At 38.5% G+C, this 23616-nt stretch overlaps 2 protein-coding genes and 1 pseudogene across 2 annotated transcripts in view; all 3 read left to right on the forward strand.

Annotated features, from left to right (window-relative positions):
* Positions 1-14: 14 nt before the first annotated feature.
* LOC105710320 (small ribosomal subunit protein eS27-like) lies at positions 15-315 on the forward strand. Its single transcript, XM_012442601.2, has one exon. It carries the CDS (start codon positions 15-17, stop codon positions 267-269), a length of 255 nt encoding a protein of 84 aa, XP_012298024.1. The 3' UTR covers positions 270-315.
* Positions 316-433: 118 nt separating this feature from the next.
* LOC105710327 (kelch domain-containing protein 9-like) lies at positions 434-1475 on the forward strand (annotated as a pseudogene).
* A 1579-nt stretch (positions 1476-3054) lies between these two features.
* LOC105710091 (clathrin heavy chain 1-like) overlaps positions 3055-23616 on the forward strand; it is a 51860-nt gene continuing 31298 nt past the window's right edge. Inside the window, 8 exon segments of the mRNA XM_064373446.1 lie at positions 3055-3087; positions 19680-19802; positions 21394-21539; positions 21777-21960; positions 22159-22351; positions 22794-22951; positions 23155-23319; positions 23432-23535. Of these exon segments, the coding sequence (XP_064229516.1) occupies positions 3055-3087; positions 19680-19802; positions 21394-21539; positions 21777-21960; positions 22159-22351; positions 22794-22951; positions 23155-23319; positions 23432-23535 (1106 nt within the window).

A 23616-nucleotide genomic window follows, 5' to 3' on the forward strand; every position in this document is an offset into this window, starting at 1 on the left:
CTATCCACGAGAACATGCCTCTCGCAAAGGATCTCCTTCATCCCTCTCCAGAAGAGGAGAAGAGGAAACACAAGAAGAAACGCTTAGTGCAGAGCCCCAGTTCCTACCTCATGGATGTGAAATGCCCAGGATGCTATAAAATCACCACGGTCTGCAGCCATGCACAAACGGTAGTTTTGGGTGTTGGCTGCTCCACTGTCCTCTGCCAGCCTGCAGGAGGAAAAGCAAGGCTTACAGAAGGATGTTCTTTCAGGAGGAAGCAGCACTAAAAGCACTCTGAATCAAGATGAGTGGGAAACCATCTCAATAAACACATTTTGGGGAAAAAAAAAATGATTCCCAGGGAAGACCGCGGAAGGCGAGGTGCTTGGCTCGCCATGTAGGGGCGCGTTCCCAGCCGCAGACCCCACCGCCCTCCCTCTCCCCGGGCCGCATGGCGGTGGCGGTGCCCCCGGGTCGGGCCTCGGGCTGGGCGTGGAGGCAGGTGGCTCGGGACGCGCTTTTGGCTCGGGCCTTCCATTCATGCACCGAACTGCGGGGACAGTTCCATCTCGTAGGTGGTCTCCTAGCAGGAGGAGCGAGAGAGCCCAGCAGCCACACGGTGGTCTTCGACCCGGCTAGGGGCCAGGCCGTACGATTGGGAGCCCAGGGAACCCCCCCCGCGCAGTCACCACGACGCGGCCCCCGTGGGCGGGCGTTGGCTCTGCGTGGTGGGCGGCTGGGACGGGTCGCGCCGCCTGGCACGGGTCGCGCCGCCTGGCAACAGTGACCGCGCTGGACACAGAGCGCGGTGTGTGGGAGGCGTGGACAGCGACCCCTGGCGACTGCCCCCTCGCCTGCCTCAGTAGTCACACCTGAACCCGCCTCTCCGACCGAGAGCTGCGGGTGGCTGGCCCGGAGGGCGGTATCCGCACCCAGCGACGCTATGGAAGCATCTACACGTTAAGGCTGGACCCCAACGCCCGCAGCTATTGCTACAAGGAAGAAGGCTGCCACACAGCCTCACGCTCAGGTCACTGTGCGGCCCTGCTCCAAATTCCTGGGCCCCATCCAGGTCATCAGCTGTTGCTCTTTGGAGGTTGGAACTTAGCTGAATCAGAAGTAGCTGGGCATTGGAGTCATGGGAAAGTCAAGGAGGAACCACATGCTTGCAAGGCTGGTGAGCAGTGGGCAGGGGTCCCAGAAGGGCCCCAAGGACTACGGCACCACTCATGTTCTGTGGTGGGGCCCTTTGCTGTGCTGTTTGGTGGAGAAACTCTGACCAGAGCTAGAGACACCATCTGCAATGATCTCTACATCTATGATACCGCAAGTCTCCTCCTATGTGGTTCCACTTCCCCTGTGCAGACCGCCGGCTGAAACGCGTGGGCCATCGCACCTGCCTTTGGAATGATCATCTTTACCTGGTTGGGGGTTTTGGTGAGGATGGCAGGACGGCCAGTCCACAGGTTTGCATCCTGGACCTCTTTATCTAAATAGTGCCAAGACACGCCACTAAGCTTCGTTTTGTTTTGTTGCAAACCTATAAAACATTATCAACAGAGCTATCTGCTTCACTTCAAAGCTTATTAAATTTCAATCTGACAGTCAAAAAAAAAAAAAAATTTTTTTCTTTAAGTGTGGTGACTGGCTTCAGCCTTTCCTGTGCTCCGAGAAAACGAGTTGCCAGTTTCTTGGTGAAATGCACAGGGTTTTAGACTGGCTTGAGGAGGTGGTGCCTGAGTCACATAGGAGACGAATAATTGGTTGGACCAGATGTGCCATTCACATAGTGTGCAAAGAGGCTGGCCACCCCACTCTAATATGTTATCATGCAGACAGGTTATCTATCTGGCTGGGGCCATGTTGCCTGCTGCTTTACTGTACACGTGACAACAAAGAAAAGGGAGGACGGAGCCTCCATGTTAAGCATGCCTGGCTTCCAAGTAGCCCCTGTCTATTGGCACAGCTGCTGGCACTCACCTGTGCAATCTTCCAGCTTGCTTATCTATATCTGCAGCTCCATTTTTTAGGCTGCTCTTTTTTAGGAAGGACATAATTTGGGGACTGCTTTTTATTAAAAGAAAAATTCTACCGAGGACTCTCTTACCTTCACTATCTGCCTAAATAGTTTCTTTTTAGCTCCTGTATCATAAGGGCGACTTGAACCCAAGCACTACGATACCACAACAGTCGGTCTAATAACCAAGAGGGCTCCAAAGTGACTAGTGGGTGGGGGGTAGAGACAGCGTGGGTCCCCTGTATAAAAGGATTCATGTCCTTGGTGGGGGTGGAGCAGGATGATGCAAAATTTTATCACATTACTCAGAATTGTGTGCAATTTAAAACGCAGACTTTTTTTATTTCTGAAATTTCGTACTCAATATTTTCAGATTACAGTGCTGAAAGCACGGAAAGTGAAGCTGTGGATGACGGGACCGCTGTATTGAGTGTCTGAGTGTTGTCGAACTTGAGGGCTTGACACTTCAAATTTAGAAAGTGCTTTACTGATAGTACCTAACTTGATCCTATACTGTCTATGAGGCTTCATGGTAGGTATTTTATCTCCATGGACTCTGTAGGGTTTTTTTTTTTTCCCCCACATCTTGTAAGTTGCAAAGCCAGGACTCAAAGACCTCCCTGGAGGATCCAGGGCACTCTTCCCCTGACCACAGGCCCTCTTGCCTTTCCAGTGGAGGAGCTCCGATTCATGAAGGCTGTGATTTCCCTGTGAATAATGAGCTTCTAAACAATGGACAGTGGTTTGTTTGGGTTGTTTTCATTCCATCTACTGGAATCAGCCAGGTAGTATTGAAGCCCAGAAGCCTCGCTACTGTGTGCTATCAATCTGTTCAATGATTATTCGAGGAGCAGGTGATTTCCATTAGATTGCCTATTAAATGGGAATGTTTGTTTTTCAAACTGGAAACTCTCAGCAAACAGAGAAGCAGAGCTGCCTGTCTGCCACCCCTCCTCACCCAGGAGCCACTGTCCCCAGGCCCACCTTGGGTGGGAAGGGTAACAATGCAGTTATCTGGGTGTTGTGTGGTTAAGCCGGGGCACTAGACTCTGAACATGGCCACTGCCAACTGTTACCTTACTCCAGCGGTGAGAATGATATGAGATGGGTCAGGGAGGGAAAATGACCACCAGTGTGTGACAGAGAGGTTTAGAGGAAGACTCCAGAAACCAAAATTGCTTCCCAAAGCTTATTTTCTAGCTGGAGAAGGGGTTAGAGAGAACTCACAAAGCCAAGAAAGAAAGTCCTTCTAATGTTAGAAGGATCGTCCTTCTAATGTTAGAAGGATGATCCTTCTAACATCACCATAGTCTTTCTGGGGAAAATGAGTTAATTTCCTTCTGCCTTTCTGTGTTTTGTTTTGTATGGGCACATTAAATGGGGAAAATGGCTAAGACTCTCCCACCTATGTCTTGATTTCTGTTACATCTTAATAATCTATGATTGAGATCATCTTGCAACATGGCCTTTGCTGCAAGAAAAGCCCATGCTCATGAAGACATTTTGAGGGGAGATGCAATAAACGAGTTTATTTTGTAGTTCTTTCACTAAGTTTACTAATCCAAGGATGGTGATCCAGGACAAGGATGAACATTGCAAATCTAAATCCTCTCTGGATTTTCACACATTACCTGTGTTACACGTAACAACCCTGCCTAGTCATACTAATGAGATTCACATGCACAGACCCAAGCATATGTCTTTCCAGCTTCATTCAGGTGAGCACCAAGGTAATTGCCAGGAAAGTCATCAAGGGCTCTCCCGTATCTCATTGTTAATCAGGACTGCATTTCTTTCTCCCCACTCTGATGAGTGACTGCAAAGATGTGATTTCTGAAGGGTTTATTTGGCATACCCCAGGGCAAAAAAAAAAAAAACCTTTTCCTTAAAAAAGGGGTGGAAAGTGGCTGGGGTGGTGGTGGGGGGGTGGGGGGGGGTGTTCCCTAAGAGCAAAAGTTAGACAATGTTGCCCCCTAGTGGCAAAATTTCCCAAGCACAATCTTTGCTTTGGAGAAACTGCAATGACACTGGCTTGTCAAGGACTGGACACAGGGTGCTCCATACACAGCACATGCCTGGAGAGGAAGGAGTCATTTGCTCAGAGATGGCCATTCTATAGAATTTTGCTATCTTGACAAGCAGATAAAATCTTGTCACCAAATTGCTATGCTTTCTTCTTTCACTCTCTCCACGCCACAAAGGATTTGATCTTTACCTTATCTGTAGTACTCTCTTTTCTCCCATCAGTCCAATGCTTGTTAGAAATAAGATTAGAAGATATTTTACAACACACAGGATTTGGCAAATTAACGGTTTTGCCAAGTAAGCTTGCCATTAGTCCTTATGGCTGCTTGCCATCATAGGATTGTCTTTTTTTCTCCAAAATACTATGCGTTTGGATGAATTGGGGTAACTCTGCTTTTGCAGTTTGAAGAACAAATTCTTCTGCCTGGGTCTCAGTTTTCTCCTTTTTAAAAAAGAATGAACAGGACTAAGTGCTAAACAGATTTAATGCCCAATGATTCTCGAACCCCAACACTTATCTATATGGTTTTTGCATTTTATATTCCAAAGACCCATACTTCAAGGACATGCTGAAAAAAGAAGTGTATTAATGCAAACAGCTCCACATCAAGGGCATTGCATAAAAAGGCGGTTTTTAGACAAATGCAATTAAAATCACAATACTGATGAAGAAAGTCTGAAATACCAATAAAGAGAGCAACATTACCCTTTGATGGGTGAAAGAAAAAAGCTGAGTGAATAAGTAAAGCTCTGCATTTGGTTATATAATTATAACCAAATAGAGCACCTTTTGCTGGGGCATGGTGCGACTTATAAACGCTGCTGCTGTGTATCAATCTTATAGCGTTTAAAGACTTTTTCTACGATAAAATCTTGCTGATATAGAACTACTGGTGGAAGCACAAATTCATTTTCAATTTAAGGTGCTCAATTAAACCTTGGTGATGACATATTTGAACAAAGACCTGTCACTTTTTATAATTGACTTATCCATTTTCTTCTTCTTTTTTTTTTTGAGACAGGATCTTGCTTTGTCATGCAAGGTGGAGTGCAGAGGTGCAATCTCAGTTCACTGGAACCTCCGGCCCCTGGGCTAAAGTGATCTTCCTACCTTGGCCTCCTGAGTAGCTAGGATCACAGGCACACACCACCTTGCCCGGCTATTTTTTTTTTTTTTGTAATTTTAATAAAGACAGGGTTTCACCATGTTGCCCAGTCTAGTCTCAAACTCCTGAGCTCAATCGATCTGCTCGTCTTGGCCTCCCAAAGTATTGGGAATACAGGCGCAAGCCACCACACCTAGCCTGGCTTATCCATTTTCAATGAATGAGCATTTCAAAAGTTTGTTCTAACATGTTAAACATGGCCCTACTTTCTTAAATTCTGATAAGGCATGCAAGAGTAATTGTCTTCATTTAACAAGTATGAATTTGATATGAAGACTAAGAGAATTTTTATACATTTTGAAGCAAATGAAAATGAAAGAAAATTCACTATTAAAGTAACCAAGAGTTAATTTATCTACCAGTTTCAATGAATTCATGCTGAGAATTTGTTTAATTGAACTCACTTTTTTAGCATATAAAACAATCTCCTGGACTTGACCTGTTTCTGCAAAGCACAGAATGACTTTATTTGGGACATTAAGCCTTAGGTGCACATCAAGTGCCAATGTAGGTAACACAGGTCTCAAAAGATCACCCAGTTCTTCAGAACATTCCAGCTGTCCAAAGGAAAAATAGATTCTTTAGTGATCCATGAACTGTTTCAGAAATGAGCAGTTGACACTATGTCCACTATAAATAATAACCAGTATAAGATGTACTTCATTAGTTTTACAGAATATATTATAAATATTCAGGAGTTGTGATTGGTAGACTCTTAATCTTATAGTCACAGCAATGTCTCAGTAGAACTCCACAAATCCTACTTAAAGATAAAAAGCCCACTAAGATTGCATTTGGATACATACTATCAACTACCTTGTTGGGAATTTAAGTACTTTAAAGCAGAATCTTGTACTTCTTGTACTTCTAACTACTAAGAATATTCAGATAGTAGACTCACATCACATGGCCCCAATTTTTCAAAATCAAAAAGCAACTTTTAATGTAATGTTATCAAATGAAAATTTGATACTGAAGAAGCCAGATGAGGTTTACCATAAGGATAGTTATTAAACTCAGAGTATAACCTATAACTCTGAAAGATCCAAGTTCCACTATCTTCTTGACTAGGATTTAAGCTTATAGGGCAGGAAGGACACTCTTAAGAATTTTTAGGTAGTGGACAAACAGATACCCTCTTCTGTGTTATTCAATCTGCCTCACTCATTCAGCTGCCCAATTTGGAAATTCATTTCCTAAGAGTTCTGGTTTACATACTCAAGTTGATTTTCTACTCTGGAGACTAGCTCTTATATAAATGATATTTAGCACTGAAAATAAAAAATTGAACTGAACATGCTAACTAATGAATAGTTGATTAATGTCTCTTTTATTAATACCAAAAATGGTCCCTTCTGACTGTTCACAGAAAAGGTTAATGACACCTAAAAAGTTTTCACCCTGTTACATAGGTCAAATCAGTTACCTTGGCTGTTCTCACCCTCCCTTTCCTTTTTTAAAAGTATTATGTATTTATTTAATATGGTCTCGCTGTGTTGTCTAGGCTGGTCTCAAATTCCTGGCATCAAGTGATCCTTTTGCCTCAGCCTCCTAAATTTAGTAGTGGGATTACATGTGTGAGCCACCAAACTCAGCCCTGCCTTATGCTAATCAATTAGGATGGACTTCAAATCCTCGATAGCATGGCTATTCTTCAGCAGAGACTCCTGTCCAAGCACCCCAAATCTGATGTGCTATTCTCTAGTATCTTACAAAATTGCCAAATGCTGGGTCAAGAAACAAGTACTTAGAATTAATAATATAAAAACTGTACTAACATATAATAATGATGAAAGAATAATAACACTAAATGTTATTCACTATTCAGAGTGCTTTAAACAATACTATTTCAGTTCTTGACAATGGCAATTCCACACTACAACTTTGAGGAGAAAGGCCCCTTTTTTTTTATGGTAGTGTGAAAAGAATCAACACTCATGGACAGCTGAAACTTATCTTACAAACTAGCAGCGTTCTTTGTCTTTCTCTGTCACTATTCCACATAAGAAATGAGGCGCTCAGGAAAACATACTACCATTACATGCTCTGTGTAAAGAGAAATATTGAATAAGTACTGAGTGAATATAAAAGGCATCGAGACGACCTACCATAAAGGAAGCTAGTTAACATTTAGAATAGGTTCATAGTTAAATAAACTTCAAGAAACCAAATTAAATATTTTTTCCATGTAACAATAACATTCCGTGAAATCACTGGGAGATGATATCTCATTGCTAATTAGATAGTTGTGCTGCCTTATTAAGATCCAATTTGTTTTTTGTAAGATTAAGTCTCCCTCTATTGCCCAGGCTGGAGTTCAATGGTGTAATCTCAGCTCACTGCAACCTTCACCTCCCGGGATCTAGTGATTCTCCTGCCTCAGCCTCCTGAGTAGCGGGATTACAGGCACTCACCATGATGTCTGGCTCATTTTTGTATTTTTGGTAAAGATGAGGTTTCACCACGTTGGCCAGGTGAGTCTCGAATTCCTGACCTTAAAAGTGTTGCCCCCACCTTGGACCCCAAAGTGCTAGGATTACAGGCGTGAACCACCACACGCAGCCAGATCCAACATTTTATATAACATTTTCCTTGCCTACTCAAACATGTTTACCAGCAGCAAATATGGTAAGTTTGATGATACTTTCGAAATTCTAAAAGAAAACATGAGACTTGTATGGGTAGAGCTACTGTGCATCTCTAATGTGGAATATGGTAGGTAAGAGTATATTCCTATGTCCAAATGAGTCACATATATTGACAAATATGATGGATACTGAGGCAAGTATCTCACAGTGAGCTTTCCAAAAGCAGAAGGACAGCAATTCACTTCCAGGTTGTTTTAAACACCAAGAAAGAATCCTGGATTGCATTTAAAAACCCAAACAAAAGAAAGATATCCAACCTCGATATCCATTAAATACATATGTACTTTCAAAAGGAAATAAGTGAACCAATCTTATGCAATGTATATTTTTGTTCTGTTTCTACAAGCAGTAATGGAGACATTTCTGGTGCAGACTAAATGATTTTAACTTGCTAACATCATATTTAATGCAATTAAAACAAGATTATGTCAACATAATTTAATGTACCTTATCTTCTTTTAACCATTTCTCCAAAAAATGTTTACGCCTATGGCAAAGCATAGGCCTACAAAGCTCTAAGGATTCATATTTGTTGAGCTGTCCCTGGTCCAAAAGTATTCCAAAGTACTTAAGTAGAGGAGAAGTTTGATGTCGCTAGGCTGGAACATTCTGGAACTGACAGATAGCATCTGAAGTATGACGAATTCCCTTTAAGAAGGAGAAATGTTAAACTCTTCAAAAGTGATCCAAACCTCACTCTAATCACCCTGTAGAGATCAATCTGTTAGGTCAGTCTTAATGGAATGAGTCCATCTATTCACATCAAGCTATCACGTTTCAAATCTTCACCATCTGGGGTAAATATTTAGTCACTGTCTTTCATACCCCTTGTTCAATGTTACAAGATTATTCAGAATAAAAAATATATCAACTCAATTACAATGTCAATGTGTAAGAGAATAATTATAATCATAAAATAGTTATAGCTAGGTATTATCCTAAGTTCATATTAAATTAAGTTTTCAGTGTTTTCCTAGTGTTCACCATTTTGGCCAGCTTGGTCTCAAACTCCTGAACTAAGATGATCTGCCCGCCTCGGGCTTCCAAAGTGTTGGGATTACAGGTGTAAGCCACCATGCCTGGCCAAGTGGACATTTTAAATAAACAACAATGACAAAATTATGATGTTAAAATATTATCATATTGGTATTAAGAGTCTCTGCTTCTACAACTGGTTCTTTGCAGCAAAATACATGTTACTCTATTAGATGAAGTGTTTTAGATAAAACTCTTCATGGACAACTTATAAAAGACACAAAAATTTCTTTGTAATACAAATTCTGAGAACATAAATTTAAATTTCTACATTTCCACAGTCTATATTTTTAAATCAGATGCAGTCTTGTTATGTTGCCCAGGATGTTCTCGCACTCCTGGGCTCAAGAAATTTTGCTGCCTGAAACTCTTAAGTAGCTGGGACTACAGGTGTACACCATCACACCCAGCTACATTTCTAAAATGTTCAATATTATATGAGTCTCACTACAGAACCAATAATATAAGCAAAGAAACAAATCTTTCCTAAAAACTATATACTGAAATAATAAGTGTCCGAGAAAAAAAGCTATATGCTATGGGCTGAACTTTATTGCAACTAAAAAATACCAGAAAGATTCTAGGAATACTGCAAATGATTTGATCCACTGAAGATAATACAGGCATAAATATTATTAAAGTCACACTATCATGATTTAAAAGTCAAAGTATTAATATTTATCCAAATATACTTTAATGAAATTTTATATTTCCTCTTGGGGAAAGCATTTCTTATTGTAATTTTCCTGTCACAACGTATTTTCCAGTTTATTTTTTTTAACCCCCACTGGGTGACAGTACTTATCAACCTTTTGTTAGTTACCAAAGTTAATGTTTTTTAATCCACTAGCCATATATCTATGTTTTTCACTGACCAATTTTTCATTACCAACATAAAACAATGACAGGTAACCACCGCTAAATTTTAATAGTAAATACCATGCAAAACCAGATTCAAACTGAAAAAATTAATTTTACAAGAGACCACTTTACCTTGGCAGCTACAGTCAAGCCTTCATTTTCTGATTAAAATGAAGCAACATATAGGTCATAGTCAAGGCTTTAGAGCAAAAACACACAATGAAAATGAGCAAGCTGATTTCTTTAAAAAAATTTTTAACTGCTATTTCCTATCCAGCTTCCCCCTCCAAAAAACAAAAACACAATATGGGGAAAGGTAGCTATGTGTATATTAAATAATGTTTCTTGATATAATTAAAATATGACCTCTGTTCTAAACATAGATTTTATTTCCCTATTTCTGCTTCCACTTGTATAAATGTATAAAATATTCAATGAAAATTGACCTTCAGCTCCATAAAAAATAGTGACAGCCAATATATTGGCAGAGCCTGACAATAATTTCCCCTCATGAATTATCTGTCCGAAAGTTGAACTTAAAATTCAATTAATAAATGATATAACTGTGTTACCTAAACTGGAAGACACGTGATGACCTAAAACAAGGTAGAAATATCCAATGTCTCTTGTCCATGATCTATCTCTGGTTAAAAGACTAATCTGTGTCACTTCAAAATGGCAGTCTTGATTCCTCAGCAGGAAAACCACTGAAGAAGGTCCAATTGCTTTTCTTTCCCCTAAAACAGTACAGGGAATCCCCTGCAATATTTGAAATGTGTGAAAGCTAAATGTACAAAAGTCAAATAAAAAAGGTGTATGTTCTCATTGACAATACTCATCCCAGAAAGATTAAAACATTAACAATTATAAAATCCCATAATTTTCACTCTATAGGTCCTACCTTATTCAGGTCCACATAAACTAGCAAGCTCCTAAAAACATTCATAGACACTCAGACACCCAAGGAGAGAGACTTCTGGAAAAACAGAGTCCTGGTAGTTGTACCTCTATTTCCCTAAGTACTATCTAAATACCTTTCTTCCTATGGGCTCCTACTTCCAGATTTCAGTTCTGCAGGACTCCACAGAAGTCTCCAGTCTTCCAAACTTTTGTCTATGAAAGCACAGATTCCTGAAAAGAATGACCTCAAATGAACAAGAGTAGAAACTCTCTATAACCCTGCTCCTGAAAAACAAGCTAACTGCAGTTTCCATCACCTGCCCCAGCATAGACACAGTATCAATTACTGAACTGAACTCCATGATGGATTTGCCAGCCAATCATGCCCCTGACCCAGCCTATGTGGATATGGGAAAAACAACAGTGAATTGGGAAAAGAGGCAGAGGTGAGGAGACACCTGCCCTGGGCCACAAATCTACGTAGTTCAATCTCCAGCCCCTCTGTACTCAAGAAACTCTAAGCCACCCCTCTGTAACTCAGGATGGAAGTAGATGATACCACATTTCTATTTGCTGTAGACACTTTTCCCAGTGTCTCAAAATGTTTTAGCACCTTTCAATATGAATCTTCAAATTTGTCAGTTCTTGTTAAACAACATCAAGAAAAGAAAAGCAGGAATATGTGTAGATCTCCCTTGAACCTTCCCTTTCATTGTGACTTTGTAGATAATTCCCAACATCTTCTGTTCTTCATCTTTATAATTTATCTTTATGAAACATCATAAATCCCAACATTCTGATCTCTTACTGAAGAGTCCACACTTCTATCCAATCCAGTGTTGTTTCTCTTCAAACTTGGCCTTCCTCTGCTCATTCCATTCTCATCCGCTTCCACGGGGGTCACCAGCTTATTTCATTCTCATTCTATCCACTGGGTGCAGCAGACTCTCTCCCCCTTTGTATTATTAAAACACAAGCAAATGGGATTTTAAAAAAATGAATGAAATATACTGGGTGTTAAAATGAATTCAAATATCATTTCTGCCAATTCCTATGTCTAAAAATTGGAAGTATTCAAATCTCTTTGAGTCTCAAGTTTTCCATCTAGAGTATCAATTGACCAGAATGTTCAACATAGGTAAAATACTAGAGGGTATTTTAATTAGTTCTAAGAGTCCTAAAATTCTGTAATTCTATGTGTTTTAGATTCTGTCTATAGGAAAATTGAGAATACATAGCCAGCAGAATTTCATAAAATAATAGAACAAAATAAACACCAAGAAAAGCAGAGAAGAAAGTTTTAAAAAATCAAAACAAGATTATAGAAATGTCCTGGAATAAGAAACAAGACTAAAAAACCCGAATATTACGAAGGAGGCAGAAATACTAGCCTAAAGGGATAACCAAACTGGGAAGACAGATAATTTCTCTCTAAGACTTGTCCAAATTGACCTTTATAAAACTTACAGTCCTACGGCCAAAGCTAAATAAGATCTGCTCTAAAGCCTTTGATGGTAAAAATACACAATAACCTTAAACGAGAGTTTTAAGATATTTAATCTGATTAAGACATATACCTTGGTCGAAGTGCTGCACAGATCTCTATCCAACTATACTGAGGAGCAAGAGAAGGAATTTGGAAGCGAGGCAGGCAGATGGTCAAACTGTGGGCCAGCTACTTTGTTAACTATGGGATCATGAGCCAATTAATCAACCACTCTAATCCATAGTTGCCTATTTAATAAATAGTAGGATATAGGAATACAGATGTTGTGATGGCTTTATGAGATGATAAATGCATAGCACATAACAGGGTTCTAGCCCAGAATACAATACTCAACAGATATTAGTTTCTTCCATTTATATTTCCTTAATTAACATAATTTTTTAAATCTGTGAAATCCTACCTGTCTGCAGATTCATTATAACTCCTGGCCTCTATTAAAGACAAAGATAAAATGCATTTTAAATCAATAATAAATGTATTGAATATTAAAAGCATACACCAAGAAATGAGTAAAAGACCAAACAGATTTTATGTCTGCAGATTGATTTCTGTGGTTACAGCTACTAATAGTCAAGTGCATTCCAAAAATATTATATTGAAAACTCCTGAAATAAACAAGTCATAAGTTTTAATGTGCCAATCTGAGAAGTGCAATGAAACCTTGAGCTATCCCCCTCTATCCAGCCCAGGATGTGAACCGTCCTGCAGTGCATCCACACTGCATATGCTACCCACCCACTAGTCATCAACTGGGTCCCCTCCTGCACCCAGCCATCAACATCATTAAGGCCTGAAGATCTAGGATCACTCAAAGCTGGTGATCTTCTTTTCTGACTTAGAGTCAGGGGGTGAATAGTGGCCTAACACTGCATTACAAGGACTACGTTACTCACCTCACTTCACCTCATTACATAGGCATTGTATCACTTCACGTCATCACAAGAAAAATGGTGAGAACTATACAATATATTTTAAGATACCACATTCAAATAATTTGTATTACGGCATATTATTATAATTTTATATTTTATTATTATTGCTGTTAATTTTTTTACTGTACCTAATTCAAAAATTAAACTTTATCATAGACACGTATATATAGGAAAAAACAGTGTGTGATTCAGTACTATTTGTGGTTTCAGGCATTCACTGGGGGTCTTGGAATGTATCTCCCACAGTTCAGGGGGAGCTACTGCACTTATTCTGTTGAACACAACACAGCCTCTATAGCTCTTCAGTTAAAACTGTTCAGTTTAGGATAAAACAACCTGTCACCAGAAGCCAGCAAAACACAGGAATCAGGCCAGAAACAGGGATCCTTGCAAAGACTTTCCAGCCGCCAGTGGAGAACAGCTCAAAGAGATCAATGTGTAACTCTGGCTAATACTCTTTGGGGAAGGTGCTGCGTGATCTACTTAGTTGTAGCTATGTGCTCTGCCCTATGTTTAACAAGGCCCAAATTAACCTGCCATTTTACCTCCCACAGAAAGAACCACTGAAGGGTCACTCCTTCAATAGCTTATTCACTCAGAACCACACCTCACATTCAGAAAGAAGCTTAAGAAACACTGGGGAGGTGTGGCAGGCTGCCAGGCGGTATTACTTGATGTGAAAAATATATAGAAAAAAACTATCAATGCCCTCTTGCTACCAGAATGTGTCAATGCTTGCCCCTCTTCCCAGTAGGAGAAAAATAATCTTTTCAACTCATATAAATCAAAACAGTGTGACTCTCTTGCCATCCCTCATGACAAAGAATCTAGTTGTAAGTGAGTCATGTCATCATAATACACACTGTTGTCAAACTCATGCCTGAAAGGAAGAGGATCAGTGAGGACCATAAGTATTTACCTATAGCATTCACTGTCTGGTCTTATTTCCAGCTGAAGGTTAAGTGTGAAAGACTTTGTGATTCCAGTTTTATAAAGTACAACCTTTTGAGCTTGTCCCCTTCCATTGCTAGAGAGTCTATCTGGAACCACCTCATAGAGCAAGATGCTCCAGTTTGTGCTGGGTGGTACTGCACGGTGTCATTTTCCTCAACCCTTTTCATTATGTGGCAAATATCTGTACAAAGCATGTTTCCTAAGTATGTAAAGCATATGTCATCAGATCTTACAATGATAAAAAACAAAAGCAAAAGCAAGGACAAAGAACATCTTAAATGGCTACATTCAATTACAATGGAACTTTAATTTTTTAACTTCAAAAAGATATCCATTGTATTATTCCAACTATATGACTCTTCTGAAAAAACTAAAACTATGCAGACAGAGTAAAGATCGGTGGTTGCCAGGAGTTGTTACAGAGACAGGGAGAGATGAACAGGCATAGTATAGAGAATTTTTAGGGCAGTGAAACTGTTCTGTTGATAATATTACAATAACAGATACATGTCATTATACATTTGTTCAAATTCACAGAATGTACCGCATCAAGAGTGAAGCCTGATGTAAACTATGCACTTTGAGTGATTATAATGTGTCAATGTGGGTCCGTCAGTTGTAACAAATGTACCACTCTGGTGGAAAACACTAATAATGGGGGAGGCTACATGTGTGGGAGGCATGTAACACATGAGAAATCTCTGTACCTCCCTCTCAATTTTGCTGTGAACCTAAAACTGCTCTAAGAAATAAAGTTATTGATTTATAAAAGATATTCATGGCTGGGCATGGTGGCTCACACCTGTAATCCCAGCACTTTGGGAGGCCAAGGTGGGTGGATCACCTGAGGTCAGGAGTTTGAGACCAGCCCGACCAACATGGTGAAACCTTGTGTCTACTAAAAATACAAAAATTATCTGGGCGTGGTGACAGGTGCCTGTAATCCCAGCTACTCGAGAGGCTGAAGCAGGAGAATCATTTGAACTCAGGAGGTGAAGGTTGCAGTGAGCTGAGATTGTGCCACTGCACTCCAGCCTGGGCAACAGAGTAAGATTCTGTTTCAAAATAATAATAATAATAATAAAGAAAGAAAGAAAAAATATATTTACTGTCTATGCGTCCCAGGATCTCCAGAACAAAAATTAAAATATAAGGTATTCACCGAACCCGTTATTGTGATATAGTTACGCAATACACGGTGACCCTAAAAATTAGAGATTATTGAAGATCGAAAGTAACAGCATGTGGGCATTTTTTCTCAAATTGAAGTATATAAAACATATAAAACAAATTAATTGCATGCTTAGCCAAGAAAATATTCATTAAAATGATTGAATATTTTATCTTACTTAATGATTCTAAACAGGGATTTAGCACAATATGAAAACTATTCATGTAATCAAAATAAAAGACAATCTTTATTCTAATTTTAACTCAGAAATTATTATGCTTATTTAATTCGACAATTTTACTGAAAGGTTAATGAGATAAGAAGGACAGATAATAATTACCTAATGGTGCTTTGGTAACTTACATACAAATAGCTGTTAGTCACTAAATGTCAAAAAAGTAACCAGCATTGCAACTTAACATGGATCATATGACAGAAACTAGTACCAAATTACCTTATCTTATAATATTATTTGTTATTAAAATGAAATTTTTAAACAACACCAAAAATTAAGTTGGGGCTGTAACTGTTGTGCAGGAAAAAATTCATATAGCAGGCAAGAGACTGCCAGCCTTGAAAAGGCCTGCATGCAAAGCTGGCCCTTGGCTGGCATTTAGGAAATGACAATTGGCAGGGTTTCCACCATTCCCATAGAAGAGTGGCTCACCGTGTCTAAAGTGTTTATAGAATGTGTGGTTACTCTGAACAGTTGCTTTCCTTCTGGGAGTCTGGAACTGGGTACATGTGAGGGAGAGCCACCTCCATTAAAAAACTTGGGTACTTAGTCTCCAATGAGACTCTGATACTGGTAGATATCACTGCTCATGTGTTGTGAAGACATGAGGCTGGGGGAATTAAGCAGATCCCTAGAACTCCATAGGAGAGAACTCCTGGAGGCTTGTGCCTGGTTTCCTCCAGATTTGACCACATGCACCTTTCCCCTCTACTAATTTTGCTCGTACCCTTTCATTGTAATAAACTAGGGATCTGAATATGATTATCTGCTGAGTCCTGTGAACCACCAAACCTGCAGGGGGAGTCCTGGGAACCCTGGACACAAATTATATGAGATTTTTATTAAGTTGATATGATATACATGACTGTAATCCTATGGTTATTTCACAGAATAACTTTCCCTAATCTGTTTTTCTTTTTTCTTTTTCTTTATGTTTGACTTGGAGATTTTTGTATTTCTGTATCTATCTAATTGAATAAAGTCATAAAAGGAATAAATAAAACAGTGATGTCAGAAAATAATGTGAAATAAGCAGCAATCATATTTTAACCAGAATAGAAAATAGAGAATGTTGATTGACGATATGTTCTACAATATAAATGTTTCTAGAAAAAAAAAAATGAAAAGGTGGTCAATTTTCTGCAACTCAACTGGACTTAATTCCATTTTATAATAGTTGTGCAGGCACAGTTATTATTTTATAATAATTGTGTAAGAATCTGTAACACAACTTGTGCTTCTCATGAAGAAATTGTTTTTCCGTCTTCTGTGCTCAGTAGCTATCTTCAAAAAATAATCTGCTATTTGTATGGGTGCATGCTGGTTCAGTTTTACAGTTCTTATTGCCATTTATTTATGGTACCACAAAGGGATTGCTGAGTTCCTGGTTCTAAAGATGGTTACTTTCTTAGTGACACAAATCAATATGTAATACAGTTCACCCTCAAACAGCAAGGGTTTGAACTGCAGGGGTTCACTTATTGCAGATTTTCTTCTGCCTCTGCAACCCAGAGACAGCAAGGGCTACCTCTCCTCTTCATCCTCAGCCTAATCAACCTGAGGATGATGAAGATGAAGACCTTTGTCAGGATCTACTTATGCTTTATGAAAAGTCAACATATTTTTTCTGATAATTTTCTTTCTAACGGCTTCATTTCTCTAGCTTACTTTATTGTAAGGACACAGTATATAACAATGCAGCCTAACAAAATAGCTGATCAACTGTTTATGTTATCAGGAAGGCTTCCGGCCAATGATGGGCTATCAGTAGCTAAATTGGGGGAATCAAAAGTTATACTCAGATTTTCAACTGCACAGGGATCAGAGTCCCTAACCCCCACATTATTCATGGTCAACTGTAATTACTTGTTTTACTAAATACAATCTATTATAAATTACTTATTTACTAAATACAAACAATTTATTATAAAAACAAAATAGAAGAGCCATTTGTATAACGAGTCCAATTTGTTATTATGTGACTGTAGAGGAAACATACAACATTCTAATATAAAAATCTTTTTCTTATTTATGAAAAAAATATTAGATAGGATTTTAGGGATTGTAATTAAGTGAATGATATTTTTCAGACAATAATGTTTGAGATTATAAATTAGCTACAACTACCTTCTTAAATATATCATAATTCCAAGTTAATGAAGTTAAATTTAAAAAATTAATTTACATGTATGTATATACATATATTCACATGCAATTTACACATATTTTTAAACTGGTCTTTTTAGATAAAAACTACTTTAATCTTACATCTTATCTTTTTATTTTTATTAAGAATAGGACCACCAAGAAAAATGAAAAATTCACTATCAGAAGTCTTACCTGGGTTGTGATTTGCAAGTATCTCCTTTTTACATTCCTTAATTTTCTGTAGAATTCTATGTATAGAAAAGTAATAAATCAAATTGTGATTTTAATAGATAAATAAAACATATTTACCGAACAAATTCCATTTTAGGCAATATCACAGCTAATATCAGAATTTTAATATCCCACACACTATAAATATTTAAAACAATTATTAAGATTCTAATTAAAAAAAATAAAGGTGAAGTACTCATAAATGGAGGAAGCATAGCTCAGTAAATCAACTATAGTCAGCTGGACATAGTGCAAAGTGTCTTGCACTCAGGATAAGTCCTTGCCCTGTAATTAAGAGGTATTTTGGGCCGGGCGCGGTGGCTCACGCCTGTAATCCCAGCACTTTGGGAGGCCGAGGCGGGTGGATCACGAGGTCAAGAGATCGAGACCATCCTGGTCAACATGGTGAAACCCTGTCTCTACTAAAAATACAAAAAATTAGCTGGGCATGGTGGCGCATGCCTGTAATCCCAGCTGCTCAGGAGACTGAGGCAGGAGAATTGCCTGAACCCAGGAGACGGAGGTTGCGGTGAGCCGAGATGGCACCATTGCACTCCAGCCTGGGTAACAAGAGCTCCATGATTTCTTCTAAAAAATAAGGATTTTGCTACCTTACTTCACTAGGTTGTTAGGAAGATGTAATGAGATTACATGTTTAAAAGTTCAGAGAAACAGTAAAGCACTGGAATAATTTATTCTTGAACTTTATTGCTCAAACTATTTTAGAATCCCAAATAAAGCTTGATGTGTGTTTTTCCATAGGGTTGAATATTCAAACGTTTCAGTTTTTGGAAAATGTTATTAAGTGCTAATTTTGGTTATTATATAACCAAATGGAGAGCTTTACTTATTCACCCATATAGAGCACCTTTTGCTGGGGCATGATATTAGAAACCAAGATCTGGGCCAGGTGAGTGGCTCACTCCTAAAATCCCAGCACTTTTGGAGGCTGAGGCAGGAGGATCACTTGAGCCTAGGAGTTTGAAACCAGTCTGGGTGACATAGCAAGCCCCCATCTCTACAAAAAATACATGATTAGCTGGGGAAAGTGCCATGCACTTGGTTCCCAGCTACCCAGAAGGCTGAGGTGGGAGGATCATGAGCCCAGGAGGTCAAGTTTGCAGTGAGCTATGTTTACAACACTGCACTCCAACCTGGACAACAGAGCAAGACTCTCTTTAAAAAATAAATTGAAGATAGAAGAAATCAAGATCTGAGCTTAGGTGTATTTTCTTCTAGGAAATAGTTACATTTATGTATGTATATATGCTGACTTATGTACACATATGTGCATATACGTGTGGAAAAATAAACATAAAAGAACAGCTAGGAAAACACTGAAAACTGTAAAGGTGGACTAGTCCTACCATATGTTGAAGTATATATTACAAAGCTTCTGTAATTTTTTTTTTTTTGGAGACCCAGTTTCACTCTGTTGCCAGGCCAGAATGCAGTGGCACGATCTCGGCTCACTGCAACGTCCACATCCCAGGTTCAAGTGATTCTCCTGCCTCAGCTTCCTGAGCAGTTGGGATTACAGGTGCATGCACCATGCCCAGCTAATTTTTGTATTTCTAGTAGAGACGGGGTTTCACCATGTTGGCAGGGATAGTCTCAATCTCTTGACCTTGTGATCCGCCCACCTTGGCCTCTCAAAGTGCTGGAATTACAGGCATGAGCCACTGTGCCTGGCCCAAAGCCTCTATAATTAAAACAGTGCATTACTAGTACATGAATCAAAGTCCAAAAATCGATCCAATATCAGTAAGACAATAAGCAGAGTTTAAAGGATAAGAAATAACCTTTAAAATGCTATAAAACGTCTTTTACTTTTTACTTTGAAATTAATCTGTCATATCTTTTTTAGGTTTGCAATGAGAATTCCCTCTTCAAAAGTCTTTCTCGCTACCTGACATGTGGAAAGGATCCAGAATTGCGGGGCAGCATGCTACTGGAAAGCAATCCTTATAGGATACCCCTAATTGACCAGGTAACATTGGCAATGTGTTTATGGCCATCAGTAAAAATTACACATTTTTAACAATGGGTGCAATCTTTTCTGATAAACTTCTGTCTGATAAACTTTTCTCTCATCATATGCTCAAATGGATTTTTTAATGTGGTTATTTTTCATGTCTGATAAACTTTCCCTCATCATGTACTCAAATGGATCATATTTAACTATGAGAGAAAGCAATACAAGGTAGAAGAAAATTAAAATTTATATACATTCAGTTTACATTCATTATGTACAATTAAATGTAAATTTGTCAGTATAAATATGTGTTTATATTACATACATTAAGGAAAATAAAATACATCCCAAAAGATATGACTTAATTATATAAAACTCTCTTGGATGCAAACTCATTGTTTTTGATGGCTGCATAATATTCCATGGTGTATATGTGCCACATTTTTCCTGTTTGCGTCCTTTGTATGGACATGGATGAACCTGGAAACCATCATTCTCAGCAAACTGACACAAGAACACAAAATCAAACATCGCATGTTCTCACTTATAGACGGGTGTTGAACAATAGGAACACATGGACACAAGGAGGGGAGCATCACACACTGGGGTCTGTTGGGGGGGAGTGGGGGGACAGCGGGGGGTGGGGAGTTGGGGAGGGATAGCATGGGGAGAAATGCCACATATAGGTGAAGGCGAGGAAGGCAGCAAATCACACTGCCACGTATGCACCTATGCAACAATCTTGCATGTTTTTCACATGTACCCCAAAACCTAAAATGCAATAAAAAAAAAACTCTCTTGGTTCACCATAGTTTACAAGGAAAATAACAAATTAAACATTAAGGATTGCTATTATTACACCTTAGAAGTGGCTAAATTGATTGGAAACTTTCAAGACAATGATAAGTCAGCAAAGGATAAGGATTGCTAAGGGAAAGTACAAAAGAGCATGTGGGTCAGTGTTATATCTTACTAATAAGTATAGAACTACAAATGAGATGTGGTTTTATAGCTAAATAAAATTGAAAACATATTTTAAAAGCTCTAAAAACTGAAGAGTTGTTATAATGATTCTTAAAATTCTCCTGAGATAAGTATAAATAAAACATTTTGGAAAAGAATAGGTTGAAGGCTATTAATATTTCATTCCTTTTCTAGGAAGCATTTCTAAGGAACATTCCCAAGTAGTTACAAAGCTTCCTGGGGGAAGGTTTGGGGTAGGGGAAGGAGGGGGGCAGAAGTCATTGCAGAATCTAGGAAAGCATGCAAATAGACAAAATCAGAAGAATTACTGATACTATAATTCTACATCTGTGTAATTGAATTTTGAATTATGTGTAGCGGTTAAAGTGGTAATGATGATTGCTAACCTGGGTAATGTTTTAATCAGGGAAAAAATGAAATTATATAATTGATTTTTCAACAGAGTAAAATTATACATATTGTGTAGATTTGTGTAGAAAGACCTCTGTGTGTAAATTTAAATGTCTTTTTCCTACTTCATTCTTTTCTTTGCCTATTTCAAGTTGTCTAATGAGGGGCCAACTTACTCTTATTTAAAAATCAACCTGATTCTCAGTACTTATGTCCCATATATGCTCTGTAGGTTGTACAAACAGCTTTGTCTGAGACTCAGGACCCTAAAGAAGTGTCAGTAACTGTCAAGGCTTTCAAGACTGCAGACCTTCCTAATGAACTCATTGAACTGCTGGAGAAAATTGTCCTTGATAACTCTGTATTCAGTGAACACAGGTATGCTTTCAGAGGGATCCATTGGCTATTTATATTCAGCCTTCAATTATGTCCATCAGTTTTGGGAAGGAGCAAAAAGATCAGAGAAAGTTGCCTCAATTCTCCCTCTTCTAATATACCCCCTCCTCTCACCCTACCTCTTGAGACTAAAACCCCTGTATTAGTCACAGTAGTTATTTTTTATGTCCAATAAACTTTTAAAATATTGCATTTTAAATATTCCTTTTTTTCTTAAAGGAATCTGCAAAACCTCCTTATCCTTACTGCAATTAAGGCTGACCGTACATGTGATATGGAGTATATTAACCACTTGGATAATTATGATGCCCCAGATATTGCCAATGTTGCCATCAGCCATGAGCTGTTTGAAGAAGCATTTGCCATTTTCCAGAAATTTGATGTCACTACTTCAGCAGTTCAGGTAAATCTTCAGATTACCTAAATCAAATTACTATATGTAATGTCTTCTATTCATTCAGTATATACACTGTCCTGTGAGGGTGGGCCTAATTGGTTGTGATGGCAATAGAAGAGCAATAAAAATGCTAACAGCTTCAATGTAATTGCTCTGGGTAAGATTGATTTTACTCTAACCCTAATTTCAAACTTGAGTACTTAGGTCTTAATTGAACATACTGGAAACTTGGATCGGGCATATGAGTTTGCTGAATATTGCAATGAACCTGTGGTCTGGAGTCAGCTTGCAAAAGCCCAGTTGCAGAAAGGAATGGTGAAAAAAGCCATTGATTCTTATATCAAAGCAGATGATCCTTCCTCCTACATGGAAGTTGTTCAGGCTGCAAATACTAGTGGTATGACTTCTTACCTTATGTAATGACACCTCATAAAATGATTAAGCTAAGTGTTAAGATACCCATTCTGAATTGTAGAAGAGTTGGATACTGCATGGTTTCTTGTGAAAACTTTTAGTCTTCCATCTCAGTCCAGATAAAAAGAGGCTGTGCTTTGTGAATTTGTAAGTTCACAAAACTTATAAGTAGGGAAGATGAATTTCCTGTTTTTGAAGTCTCATAAAATCCTGATAGTGCTCTAATCTTATAACCTTAAGGAAAAAGAGAATTCATTTATTCATTTGGTCTGTGATAATACAGAGGTGAAATATTGCAGTTTACATTTGTCATTCTCCATAATGTTTCCTTGAAAAGGAAATTAATAGCAATTTTCATTTAGCTGTGTGAAAAGATAAACTAGGATGTTAGTGTTTGGATATATTTTTTCTTTTTCTATACTTAGGAAACTGGGAAGAACTGGTGAAATACTTGCAGATGGCCCGTAAGAAGGCTCAAGAGTCCTGCATGGAGACAGAATTGATATTCGCGCTGGCTAAAACAAACTACCTTGCAGAGTTAGAAGAATTTATCAATGGACCAAATAATGCTCATATCCATCAAGTGGGTTTCCTTTTCAGATTTAAGAAAAAATATTTGACCTACTTGATTAGCTTGGTAGGGTCAAAATATCATAACTGAAGAATTCCAAGGAAAAATCTATAGGAAAACAGATTATTTCTCAGTGAGAAGGTGTGAATTTGCAAAGAGGATTAAGCTCACACTAATGTCTTATTGAACGTGGATTTCCTTTTTTTTTTTTCCAGGTCGGTGATTGTTGTTATGATGAAAAAATGTATGGTGCTGCTAAGCTGTTGTACAATAATGTTTCCAATTTTGGATGTTTGGCATCTACCCTGGTTCACCTGGGTGAGTATCAGGCATCTGTTGATGGAGCTAGAAAAGCTAACAGCACTCAAACATGGAAAGAGGTAATCTAAACCCAAGTTTGAGGGAAGAATTAAATAAATGCTCTTTAAACATTAGTTTAAATAAGTAGCCATGTTTACATTTGAGTTCACAGAAAGGAAATGTTTATTCTAGGTCTGCTTTGCCTGTGTAGATGGGAAAGAATTCCATCTTGCTCAGATGTGTGGATTTCATATTGCTGTACGTGCAGATGAATTAGAAGAACTTATCAACTACTATCAGGTAATTAACAAGAGACTTCTATTTGACCCAGATCTTTTACCACAGATATTTTTATCTTTAACTGCACATTTCTCTTG

Source organism: Aotus nancymaae, unplaced genomic scaffold (genome assembly GCF_030222135.1).
Source record: "Aotus nancymaae isolate 86718 unplaced genomic scaffold, 86718_ANA_hifiasm-v0.15.2.pri h1tg000009l, whole genome shotgun sequence".
NCBI classification, from domain to species: domain Eukaryota; kingdom Metazoa; phylum Chordata; class Mammalia; order Primates; family Aotidae; genus Aotus; species Aotus nancymaae.